The following is a 12,498-nucleotide window of genomic DNA, read 5'->3' on the forward strand; positions in this document are numbered from 1 at the left end:
TGTTTGTCAGAGCTGAACGTGCTTGTAGCGATTTATATCACGTGCCGGTAATTAAGTGCAACTGTGGCACACCAGTGCCGAACATGATGTCGGTCCCGGTGTTGGACCATGATGTCGGTCCCGGTGTTGGACCATGATGTCGGTCCCGGTGTTGGACCTTTCCTCAAAGTGGAAATGAGCATATCTGTCTCACGTGCTTGTGTTGCTCCTGTCAATGCAAACAAGAGTCCTGCTCGTGCAACCGAGGACGCGTTACACCAAACGAGTACTTCAGCAAACGTTTTGAAATGACTTTCTTCTACAAATATGTTCCCGAATCGTCAAAAGACCGCCTAAAGTTGACAAGAGTTACAATACAAATTGTCAAAAATAAATACATGTTGTTTTCTTCCTCAAACCAGGAAGGGCAAATAATGTGGACTTTGTTCAAAGCTGAGGCATGTTCAGAAGTATGAGGTAGGTTTGTGTTGGGCGGGCATGTTCTGACTCACTGCCTCTCCTTTACAACCATCCTTTGCAGTGCTGGAAGAAGGTGGCGACACACCCACCCAACCACACACCCACCCAACCACACACCCACACCCCACGCACACGCACGCGCACGCACAGTTTCATATGTCCCCATGCCCGTTGTAGCATGTGCAAGCTGTTTACCTATTGAAGTTCTCCTTTTGCTATCCGCTATTGATCTGCACACTCTGTGGGTTCCCACACCAGGCAGAAGCTGTGGATCAAAACTCCTATATACAGCCTTTAATAATGTTTGCCGTGTGCTTTAAAGTGTGCAGTTTTGTGTGTGTGTGTGTGTGTGTGTGTGTGTGTGTGTGTGTGTGTGTGTGTGTGTGGGTGTGTGTGTGGGTGTGTTGAGAGTCAGAGATGTGCAGCAGGCCAGGTCAAATGTGGCTGGCAAGCTTTGGTGTGTGCCTGCGCTGGCCCCGAGCCAATACAGGTCCCTGCCTGTTAAAACTGCAAACCTCAGCTGGGGCTGCTCTGATAGGCCTGATAGACTTTTTCTATGATGACGACTTAATAGAGTCATGTGTGGTACAGGAAGAGGAGGAAGAGGAGGAGGAGGAGGGGTAATTTTGTCCTGTGTTGCCAAGAATGCAAAAGCAGTGTGGCGGCTTAGGTGTGATGTGTTGGCAAGTTAATAAAAAAAGAGAAAGTCTGTTATGAAATAAAAAAAAAATAATGGATGCAAATAAGTATCAGAGAGGAAGACATATCGTATACGTTCCGTCGGGCTCATAAAAAAAATCCGGGCTACAAGCGGGTTTCTATTCTGGTTAATTCTGTGAACTATATATTTGTGTAGGAACACATGCCAAAAGATTGCGTTTACTTGAAAGCAGAAGTAACACTTCAGGTCCCATACGTGCTGCCAGTTTGCTGCTAAACAGAGAAGTGGACAAGAAGTGGATGTTTATGTACCTTCCTGTGAGTTTCAAGTGTGTGTGTGTGTGTGTGTGTGTGTGTGTGTGTGTGTGTGTGTGTGTGTGTGTGTGTGTGTGTGTGTGTGTGTGTGTGTGTGTGTGTGTGTAAAAGAGTGAGAAAAGCAGTTGAGGCCCACAGCTCATAAATGCTTGAAGATATGCTGGTGGAGAAGCATAAGGAAGTGAGGAGGTTATGATGTGTTGCTCGGCAGTAAGCTGCGATGTAAAGCTTGGATGTTTAAACTCCCCGGTGGTAAGTGCTGCTGCTGCTGCAAAAAGAAAAGGTTTGTCAGCTGGTCTTCCAGAAGAAATATATATATATATATATTTATATTTATATATTTTAAAAATACTGTAAGGTCCCAAAAACGAGGCCAAACTGTGTCATGCTATTTCCTCATAACTGTTGCTGTTTCCTGCTGTTTCACAGAAGTTTTGCAAAGTGAAGGTGTGTGATGAGATGTGTTGAAGTTAGAACTTGGCCAATGCTGGATGTTTGGGGTCGGTGCTGATGTCAGGGAATAAAAATATCTGATATCAATATATCGGACGATTTTCCTTTTATAAATATTCAATAATTTATATCTATGTATAAAAACTTTTGAAATGATCCGTCAAATGCGGTTATCAACCGCTTTTGATTCTAATGACAAAGATGCTTTAGAGTTTAGAGCACTAAAATAATAAACTTCACTGTGAAGTCAATAATTATAAATAACTGTTAAAAAACAGAAAACAACAAATCCTAATTTACATCATGCATCTTTTTTGCGATATTTTGCCAGGCCGATATCTGCCCAGAACGTTGGTGGATCTCTAGTTAAAGTGAGCTACGGAGGTCGAGTTCTGCCTGTTTTACAGCGCTCTCCTCCTACTTTTTGCTAAGCTGGGAGATTCATCTCCTACAGCTTCATTTTTACAATGCAGACACGAAAGTGGTTCACTCCGGCAAGAAAGTGAATAATAGCATTCCCCAAAATCGGTCCTGAAATTAAATCATGTTTCTGAAGCCGGAGTCGATTGATGCCATCAAACCGATTCAATTTACAGGTGAAGTTCAACCCTTAAATTTCAACCTGCAGAACTTCCTTCTCAGACAGAATCAATATTTGCTTTGGGTAATTTTTGGCTTGCGGAAAAGTCAAAGTAAAAAAATCTTGTGTGGTTCAATAGTGGCAGTTGGATGTCAGGTAAAAGATTAAATTCTGTACGATAACTCATACGGCTCCTTTACAGGGTTTTGCTTCACACATCACTTATTTTTATCTCTTTTTTTGTGTGCCTGCAGTGAAAAGCGGGACTACTTCATCTTCTAAAAGTCTTCCTAATGTGGCAGTTGTGTGATTAGAGCACCATGTCGGAGGCTCCGGACCCCAGCCAAGAGGTAGCGGAGTGGCTGTCCACCCTCCGCCTGTCCCGGTACGTCTCTTGCTTCCAGCGGGGAGGCTATCGAACTCTGGGAGACTGCGAGGACCTCACGGATGAGCGTCTCCTGGAGCTTCAGGTGCTGCCGACGGGCCACCGCAGACGCATCCTCCGGAGTTTGGAAGCGCCGGGAGTGAAGCAGCCGGGCGCCGAAGAAGATCAAGATGAAGAGGAAGGTGCGGAGAGCACGAGGGGTCGCGGGGGGCCGGTGCCACACCCGAGACGCATCTTCCTGAAGGATAGAAAGAGGGCGACGTCGTGCTCAAAGGAGAGGAGGGAGCGTGGTTGGGAGGGGAGTCAGACTTTGCCTCCAGGAGCAGGACTGGGAATAGAAGCTGAGCACCTTCCGGAGAGCAACCTGCCTCAACCGGCCCCACGTAACCCCCAGAACATCCAGACGTCTGCGACAGCGCAGACCTGCACGCCTCCTGCTGTGCACTTCAGCTTCAGCAGCAGTAACAACAACAGCAGCAGCAGCAGCAGCAGCAGCGGCGAGTCTGAAATACCCTCAGATTGGGACATTTCCCCTGAAGACCCTTTCATATCCGGTACCGACTCCATCCCCCCCCTGACTGACGACCTCGGGGAGTTTCTTGGTGAAATGGTTGAAAACTCCATTTATGAGGCACAGCCGGGTTTTAAGAGTCCCGTTGGCCCGCGGCTTACTCGCTCCTACCGACTGAGGCACCGGCCTGTTCCTGAAATCCCGATTCAATCCATAGTGGCGCTTCAGGACAGGTACTGTAGTCCTAAAAAAATGCCCAAATTGTTGAGCTATTCCTTTTAAGCAGAACATTTGACTTTGTAAAAGTTTATACTGGCAGTGTTTGAAAACAAGTAAGAATAGTGAAGGGAAAAGCACGAAGAAATACATTACCATGCCGTCACTGCATGATTGAATATGCAACTTCATTTTTTTTCTCTCTTTACTTTCAGATTCGCACGCAGAACTTGAAGCCTGTAATTTTACATTCAATTCTGCAATTTGAACTGTTAAACACTCAGAGTTGCACATCTCTATTCTAGAGGCCTTTAGGGTTACCTATATTTCCCACGCGCCGAAAAAGTGGTTCTAATCCACAGAGTTTTTTTTTACCCCCCCCCTTCCTCCTCCTCCTCCTCCTCCTCCCCCCTACACCCCCTACTCTCCCCCTTCCTCCTCAGGAGTGCACCACCAGTGCAAACAAGCAGCCCTGAACACCTCACCGGCTCCGAAGGTCCCACCGGTGCAAACGGCATACAGAAAGGTACACACAAGTCTTTCAGCTGCATCTGCTTCATCTCTGCCATGAATATTTCATTCGGCGGTGCTGTTGTTTTTGCCCCGATGAAAGTAGGGAGAGGGAGATGAGTAGATGGTAGTGCGTGGGTGGGGGGTGAGGGGTGGGGGTGGGGGTCGGGGGGACTGGCGGTTGTGTCGGAGGCTTGTGTCGTGGGAAACGCTGGCACCCCTGTTTCAAGTGCTCATCTCACAGGGAATCTGCTCTCTCGCATCTTGTCCCTCAGCGAGACCCCGGTGAGTATTCCTGTCGCACCGCTCTCCAAAGTTTTTTTTTTTTTTTTTTTTAAGAAGTTGTTTAACTTTGCTAACAACACACAGACTTGTAGTACAAATATGTTTTTGAATTCTTCCCCAGCTGTATTTATTGGGGTTCGTCAGCCGTCTGAGATAGACGCGATCTCCTAGGATTAGATGATGCCTTTTCCGTGTCAACAATCTGTATGCACACGTGATAAACACCCGTGAACATGTCAAGTCTTTTTGGGACCATAATTCGACCACGTTGTGACTTTATCGCTCGCAGCGAGTCAACAGATTTCTGTCCATCATCACACTTAATCTCCCCTCACGCTCCTTTTTCTTTTTTACTTTTACTGCAGCAGTCTCTTGATAAGCCTTGTTTTTCTGAACTTTTTCTCTGTACGGAACAAGAACGGGGACCCGAGACTAGAGAGAAAGGCGCGACAGTGAAGTGGGATGGAGGGAACGAGGTGGAGATGGATGCAAAACAGGCAAAGACGGAGGAAGGAGAGGGAGTCCCAGTGCAGGGAAATGGGGAGCTCGACAAGCAAGGCTAAAACTCCCTTTACGACGAGGTCTAGCAAGGCGTTATTTGACTTTCCATTTTACCCGAGCATATTTGAAGAGTTTATTCCAGAGATGAAATTCAGAACGTACAAAAAAGCGTGCGGTGTTGTCTCAATGAAACTGGCTACTGGAGGCCGAATTTTAATCACTCTTCCTCTCAAAGACACTTTTTGTTTTTACAAGTCAAATCTTATTGAGAAAACAGTTTCCTGTCTCGTGCTTCTTCAGCAGATTTGTTGGAGCACAACAGACAGTACAGATTTTTTCAATAATTGTAACATGATAAAAATGACAATCGTATTAATAGCCCAATAATATTTGTAGGTGTTGGTCTTTTGATAAAATGACACGAGTACAAGAATCCCACACACACACATGGCTCAAGTTAAAGAAATTATTTTTTTTATCAACAATAAACCCCCAAATTGCTTATTTTTCGTGACACTGCTTTGCTGTCGGACAGCTATCACCTCGGTGCACACACACACACACATCACTGGAGAAATCCCAGTAAACACCTTCTCCAGGACTTTGAGAGGAAATTCCCCAAAAACATTTTAGGGATCTCAATTTGTACGCCTGAATTCTTTTCAAGGTTTGATTGAGCCATTCTGTGGAAATCTGACATGCTTGAATAACAACAGCATATATAATGCAAAGTAATATCTTTTGGAAGGAGGAATACCTGCTGTCAACTGTGCAACTAAAGGCCCAAAGTGAGATGTAACATATGATTCAGAAACATAGTTTTGCTTTAGATATGCCCTTAATAATATATGACTTGTTCAAACTCCAGTTTCTGTAATGTGAGAATTTTTCTCTGTATAAATAGAAAATGTCTTGTTTTTACAGACGAGCAGGCTCTATAGATTATAGATTAATCAATTATTAAAATGCTGGTGAGACTGTGATTCCGATATGAGGCGTTACCTGAGTGCGGCGGTGCTTTGAGCAAAACATCTGCTGACATAAAGAAACCTACTCACAATGACAAACAGAATATGCTGATATATTGCAGATATAATCATGCGAAGATCTGATAATAAGTTGAATGTTTGCTAAAACAATTTCCCGTCGGGGATTAATAAAGTATATACCTACCCTACCGACCTACATACTTTCTCTTTTAGTTCTGCTTATTAACATGCTAACGTGAGCTAGCACTAAACACAAAAGTATAGTTGAGGCTGTTGCTTTAGTTACTTTTGATCTTAATATATAGTCAAATAATTGTTTTGATATTTTTATGATAAACAACAACAACACAAATCTAAACTCAAAGTATTCTCACTAGCACTCCTGAAGAAAACCCCCCCCCCCAAAAAAAACCAAAGAGCTATTGTCTCTTTTTTTTCTCGATTTACTCGCTGCTAAATTCAGGGAAGCAGTGACTCAAATAAGAAATAGTTTGGTCACTAATTTGAATTCTCATCATGGCAGTTTTGTTTCCTCCAGAGTGCCACAAACAAGCGAAATTAACAACCCGACCTGCAAGTCCCCCGACTTAAAAGACACGAGGCTACAATCGGAACAAAATCAATCTCCTGGCGAACTCTGAGCCGACGGCTTCGCGTCCAGGTTGCTTCCCAGACTGCGACTTGACGGAGAGACCGGTCAGGAGCAGATAAAGAAGTGACGGGAGAAAACAAAAAGGGGAGGGGGGGTGGAGGGAATCGGACAGGAATTGAGTACAGTGGTGTCTGGCGGCCCCTCGGAGAGAGTCATGAGTGGCCTGAAGGTCGGCTGATAGATGATGATTGATGGTCCGCCCAGCGAGCCTGTCCGCGGAGAGGGAGGCTGAGTTGGAGTGGATTCTATCATCGCGTAAACCCCCCCCTCCCCGCCCCCCCTCCATAAAGCCCACCGTCCTCCGCTCCTCTGTAACGGCCCGCGTCGCCTGGACGCGCGCGTCTGTAAAGCTTTAAAAAGTAGTACATTCGCATCCGTGCGAGAGTCCGCTTATTCGTCTGTCCGTCCTTTTACGTCTTCCAGGCGTCTTCGTGTCTTCTGAGGGGTTGTTTCGATCTTCGTATCTTGCTGCTGCTCCTCCGCCGGTGTCTACGTGGGCGTCTCGCCCCTGTGGCGGCATCTTCTGGCTATCACAATCCTCAGGAGAGGGCGGTGTCATTTTTCACAGTGACAGGCCGCGGCCCACGCAGGGTGGCCCGGGGTCTCCACACTAATAGAGTCTGCCCAGCCGTCTCTCTCTCTGCTCTGCTTCTTCATTTTCTTTTCTCTTCCACCGACCACCGGACCCCAGTCCAGACACAGAAATGGTCTTGTCTGTTTGAGACAGACTGAGGAGGATCATCCTCCAGTTGGGACGTGAATGAAGGCAGAGAGATGGCCGCTAAAACGAAATGTAATCGGTTCATTGGATCAAATGTTGACGCCTTTTATTCAGATCAATAAGTCGGTTTAATCAAAGGGAAACATAACATCTGAGTAAATTTGAAGTTTGATTGGAACAATCCCGTTAACAAAAGCGCTATTGTGTTTGTCTCGTTTTTGTTTTTTTTGTTTTGTAGCTCCTCTTCAAGGAACCTTGACGGCCATCGCTCCCTACAGAGAAACGTTGCTGTACAACACCCTTGACAGTGCTCTGGTAAGACAGCGTACACTCCCACTAGTGGACAGGGAGGAACAGCTTACCAAAGAGGAACAGACATTTCTCAGATCTTCAACACTATCTCCCGCATTTCAGCCTGCACACACACAACTTCCCTTCTTAGTGTTAATGTTGTCACCACATAGCTGACTGGAAAATGTGCTTGTTTCAGTTTGCTCCCTGAGGTTAATAGAAATGCCACCTCGCCACTAAAGTTAACATAGTTTAGTGCCCCGACACGATAACGGTGTCTGACTGAAAGATGGACACTTTCTTTTCATCTGATGCTAATCTCCTCGGTGCTCTGTAGGACCGAGGCGCTAAAGAAGGGTTGCAGAAGTGTTTTAAGGACAAGATAAAGCAGAAGAAACAAAGGTATAGTATGTTGATATAAAACCGCTGTCTCACACTGAACATGGGAATAGAAATTCACATGTTCAAAATGAGAACTAGTGACCACCGATTCAGTTATTGTGGACTTCTCAGCATACATTATGGGATACACGGCTGAAAACGAGTGTGGTTGTCGCTGCAGAAAATGTGCGGATGGAAAAGAATTGTGATCACATCTCTAAAAAGTCAGTTCGCGTCACGATTATTTCCTCCCGTAATGAATTCAAATCTAAACTTGGATAACATTATTCGAATCCAAACAATCATTTTTAAAACCTAACAGAATAACAAATGTGTCACACTTAAACCAAACCTTTTCCAAAACATAACTACGTGCTTTTTGGTGCCAAAAGGCACCTTGTGCGTATCATGGCACGCCAGCGGACTGAGACAAAACAACAGTTTCTGACAACCTGAGATGAGAATTTGTCGGGAGCCAGGATAGCAGAGCGCAAACACTGCATGGCTCTCTCCGAAAAATGACTTGGGTTGTCATCCGGAGGTCACTAACTGTTTCAAACTGAACAGAAGCCAGCGACAGTAAATCTTCTTGATGTTTGTGTTGTATTTGCTACATATTTTACATAAAAGGTCAATTCATTTGAACATTGTTTCATTCAATATCTATGAAGCTCCTTTAGGATGTCAGACACTAGTTTCTTGACCTTGGACAGAGCTCATAGCTTCAGTCTTCATGCTGAGCAAAGCAAACCATTTCCTCAATTCATATATTCCTCGAACCGAATTTCCGGCAAGAAAACTAAAAGGCCACAAAAAAGCGATCTAAATTCTCTCGTAAATAAGGCTAATTAAATTGTATTTTACATAAAAGCCGTGCTAATCGGAACGTTTCTTTCTTCATAAGTAAATCCTCTTTACGATGTGCAGGGGGCAGAGTCAGCGTTCGAATTACAGGTTCTACGAAAGTGTTATTTCTCTCCGCGACTTACTTTTTTTCCTTACTGGTAATGTTGCCGTCCTCCTGCAGAAAAAACAAACCGAAACCGAAAGAGTCGAAGGTAAAAGAGTGTCCGCCAGCTCCGACCGTCCCACATCTGGAAGGAGACGAATACTCGACGGTGGACGAGTGTGTCGGCTGTTTGGACCAGAGTTTTTCCGCGACCCCCGACACCGCTGCCGGTGCGCCGGCCTCAGGCCCCGAAGACGGGTCGTTGATCATGGTGGAGTGTGACCTCTACTCGGAGCCCGCGGACGCTCTGGGGGCCGTCACCAAAAACGAACTGCCCGATATTTCTCCCTACGCGTGCTTCTACGGAGCCCCCAAACGGCAGGTGCTCCGAGTGGGCTGGCTGGACAAGCTGTCACCTCAAGGGTAGGTCACGCTGCTTCGTTGTACGCGGCAGGTTTTCCTGCAGCTCAGGGAACGCTACAGATATTTATTTCCTCCCTAAGGGGGGGGGGTTTCCGCTGGTTTAGTTTACAACCTTTCACCTCTAAAAACTCCAAAGAGTAACTGAGGAAACTCAGCACAACACTTAGACAGACACTGCTGTCTGTCTTATTTTTTTTTTTTTGTTGGTCTTTTCTTTTTTTTGTGCAGTTTAATTTTACACTCTCCTCTGCTTCCCTGCGTGTCTTCTATCTTTTATGCTGATTTAAAGCTGATAAATGGTATTAGACACAGAAGCCCGAAGCAGATCTCTCCATAATGCATGGTGCTATTGAAAGGAAGAGGAAAGAAAGACGGGAGATAACCTTGTAGTATTGAGATGCACAACCTAACTGCTTTTACTTAGTTCAGGTTTTCCTGGCAAAACTACATTTTCGAATCTCTCGGTGCTACATGTTCCACCGGCGCCTCGATGCAGCAGCTATCAATCATTTACTTCCTTTTTACATTCCCCTTCACCAGCTGATTTGCATAGGTTTGGCAAACTGCCCTCCGGCTGCTGAATATTCAAACTGGAAGTAGCCATTTGTTTTGATTATGCTAATTGACAGCTGTTGATACGACTCTGGCCATTAATGAATCAATGGCACTCTTGATGAAATATGAGTACCTGTGCAGAGCAGATTACTGGCTCAGTGTCTTGACAGTTTGCGATTTTGTTTGTATTTCTGACAGTAACGGTGGCTTAGCTCGGTTGCATCTGCCAGCGTAATAAATCCATTTTTCGCCTCACCGTTTTCACTGTTTCTTTGCAGAAACTGTGTTTTTCAAAGGAGGTGGGTGAGATTTGACGGCAAGAGTCTGGCCTACTACAGCAGTGACAAGGTAGGTGTGAGGCTGACACCCGCACTCGCACACTAATGGCTGCTGAAGCCCAAAAAACGACAGGCATGCACACGTCCAAACTTCCCTTCCATCCTCGGGTTTCCCGCCGACACACCCTCCCGCCTCCGCAATCACAAGTCTGTTAGAGAAATGTTGCACCACGAGCAGCCGAGCCGAGTTCACAAGTTCACGAGCGCCCCTTTCTTTCTCTCCTCCTTCTCACTGTCATCATGAGCTCGGCAGAGTAAAGAATGGGGGCAAGGACAGAGCGACATTACACCATGCATGACGGGCCAGCCATACAGTAAAGTACATTGATGTTGGCACCGGACCAGTTCTCTGGCAAAGAACAACTGAGGAGAAAAAAAAAAAGGGAAGGCAGAGAGAAGACTCTCGTCTCGTTTTGCCTCCCTCAGCATTTATCCGTCTCTGTACCTTTCTCCATTCTCCCTCCGTCTGACAGCCGAGTTTGAAATTTCGCTTAGCATCGCCTGCCTCATCATCAGAGGAAGAGAGCGATAGGTAGCTGTGGGATGTGAGTGTGGGAGCTAGAAACGAAACCGCACAGGATGCAGACACAGATGCCGGCAAGATGGCGGATTAGCCTCCCCCTGTTTAGTCTGGACAGCCTTGGGTTTTTCTTGGGTTACATTTTTCTTGTAATGCGTCGGGCCTCACTGCAAATTTGCATGGAGGTACGAGTTGTATAAGCCACTTGAAAAGTAAACTGGATCCTTAAAACTACAAAAACAATTGAATAGCGTTGAATTTCAACACAGCAGTACATCACAGTAGAGAGTAATTAAAACTGGAGTAAAGTACTGAAGGTAAGCCTGAGTTATGTAAGTTAGTAAAATGTGAGTCAGGTAAACTTGATTAATGTAAGATAAATATGAATGAAGTAGGTGGGATAAACTTGAGTTCAGTAACTAAGGTAAAGCCGAGTTAAGTAAAGTAAACTTGAGTTCAGTCGGAACCAAAGATTTTAGTAGGTAAGACTGGTGGCCGAGACTGAAATAACAGCAAAACAAGTCAAGACCGTTCCTTCATGTGTTGATGCTGTGGGCACATTTGGATTTTTGAATAATCTACTTCTCAAGCAATCTGCCATTAAATGCCGTTATCATGCAACAAGAAGAAAACATTTCAAATAATACAAATATAAACCCAAGAGATCCTGGAGTAGACGGCGAATACATGAAGAAATCTCCAACTGCGCTACATGCATCTGATAATGCTCACATGACCAGTAAATGAGGAAAGTAGCAAGCACTCACGTTGTCCTTTTAAAATCATTTTTTTATGCTTTCTGTGTTCACGAGTGAGTCTCAAGTCTGTCTGACAGAACGTGCTTTACCTTTATGTTCTCACTAATGACCGTGGGATGCGTTTTCGAGTAGGAACAAACACATCTCAGTGTGTGTGTGTGTGTGTGTGTGTGTGTGTGTGTGTGTGTGTGTGTGTGTGTGAGTGTGTGTGTGAGAGCAGTGACCTCGTACCCTCCTCCTCGGGCCAGCTTGTTTTCGCTGCAGCAGCACTGCACAACATCACAATCAATGATGTGGGACCTGTCTGATGCCTGCTCGTTAATCACTTACTAATTATAGCCCTCCGTGCTCCCTCGCTCCCTCTGTCTCCCTCTCTTTCCCCTCGTTTTCTCTTTCCATTGCATTTGTTGCTTTATTTATCACGACACGCTCCGTCGACAGCGGGGCGGGAATCGGCGGGGAGGCCAGCGAGTCAGCACTTTATACTCCGTGTCACTGTCGGCATTGGCACGCCAGTCTTTGGAAAGATGAAAGCTTGCTTTTATGCGTGTGTGTGTGTGTGTGTTTGTGTGTTTGTGAGGGAACGGGGATTGTTGTTTCGACTTTTTAAAGTCTAAAAAGACTCCTAAAGTCCTGCCAATGTGACTCTCCCCTCTGAGACAGCGGAGGGCTTCATCATGTTGCGGGTGAACGGAGAGGTTGAGTACAATCTCTCTGTCATCCCTGCTTTGTGTGACCAGCTGAGGCACTGCACCCAGCCTCCTCCCCCCGCCTCCCCCCCTACCACCTCCACAGGGTGAGCAACGCGCAGGGGTGGGCTGGGGTGGGGTGGTTCGGGGGGAGGGAGGGATTACAAGGAAGTCTCTCTGCACTGCTTTATGCCAGAGATGGAAGACTATGAGTTGGTGGGATTTGCTTCTCTCAGTGCAGACGTCGATGTTTGTGAGTACAAAAACCCTTTTTGTGTCACGTACTGCGGTGTTGTTGACGTAGGGGTTCAGAACTGGATTATTTTAGACCAGAGCAAAATTACTGCGATATTCACC

At 45.7% G+C, this 12,498-nt stretch overlaps 1 protein-coding gene across 4 annotated transcripts in view; it reads left to right on the plus strand.

Annotated features, from left to right (window-relative positions):
• arap2 (ArfGAP with RhoGAP domain, ankyrin repeat and PH domain 2) overlaps positions 1-12,498 on the plus strand; it is a 113,259-nt gene that overhangs the window by 2,132 nt on the left and 98,629 nt on the right. For 3 of the 4 annotated variants that reach the window (XM_069707667.1, XM_069707665.1, XM_069707668.1), the window contains exons 2-7: positions 2,722-3,596; positions 4,023-4,105; positions 7,476-7,552; positions 7,866-7,930; positions 8,937-9,281; positions 10,115-10,184. In XM_069707667.1, coding sequence (XP_069563768.1) covers positions 2,788-3,596; positions 4,023-4,105; positions 7,476-7,552; positions 7,866-7,930; positions 8,937-9,281; positions 10,115-10,184 — 1,449 coding nt within the window. In that variant the 5' untranslated portion in view covers positions 2,722-2,787. Of the gene's footprint in view, positions 1-1,088; positions 1,718-2,721; positions 3,597-4,022; positions 4,106-7,475; positions 7,553-7,865; positions 7,931-8,936; positions 9,282-10,114; positions 10,185-12,498 lie in introns of those variants that run through there. The other variant, XM_069707666.1, reaches the window with a different exon arrangement.

Source organism: Brachyistius frenatus, unplaced genomic scaffold, assembly GCF_029030835.1.
Source record: "Brachyistius frenatus isolate BFR_SWC_R1_liver_20210118 unplaced genomic scaffold, ASM2903083v1 Contig_70, whole genome shotgun sequence".
Classification (NCBI taxonomy): Eukaryota; Metazoa; Chordata; class Actinopteri; family Embiotocidae; genus Brachyistius; species Brachyistius frenatus.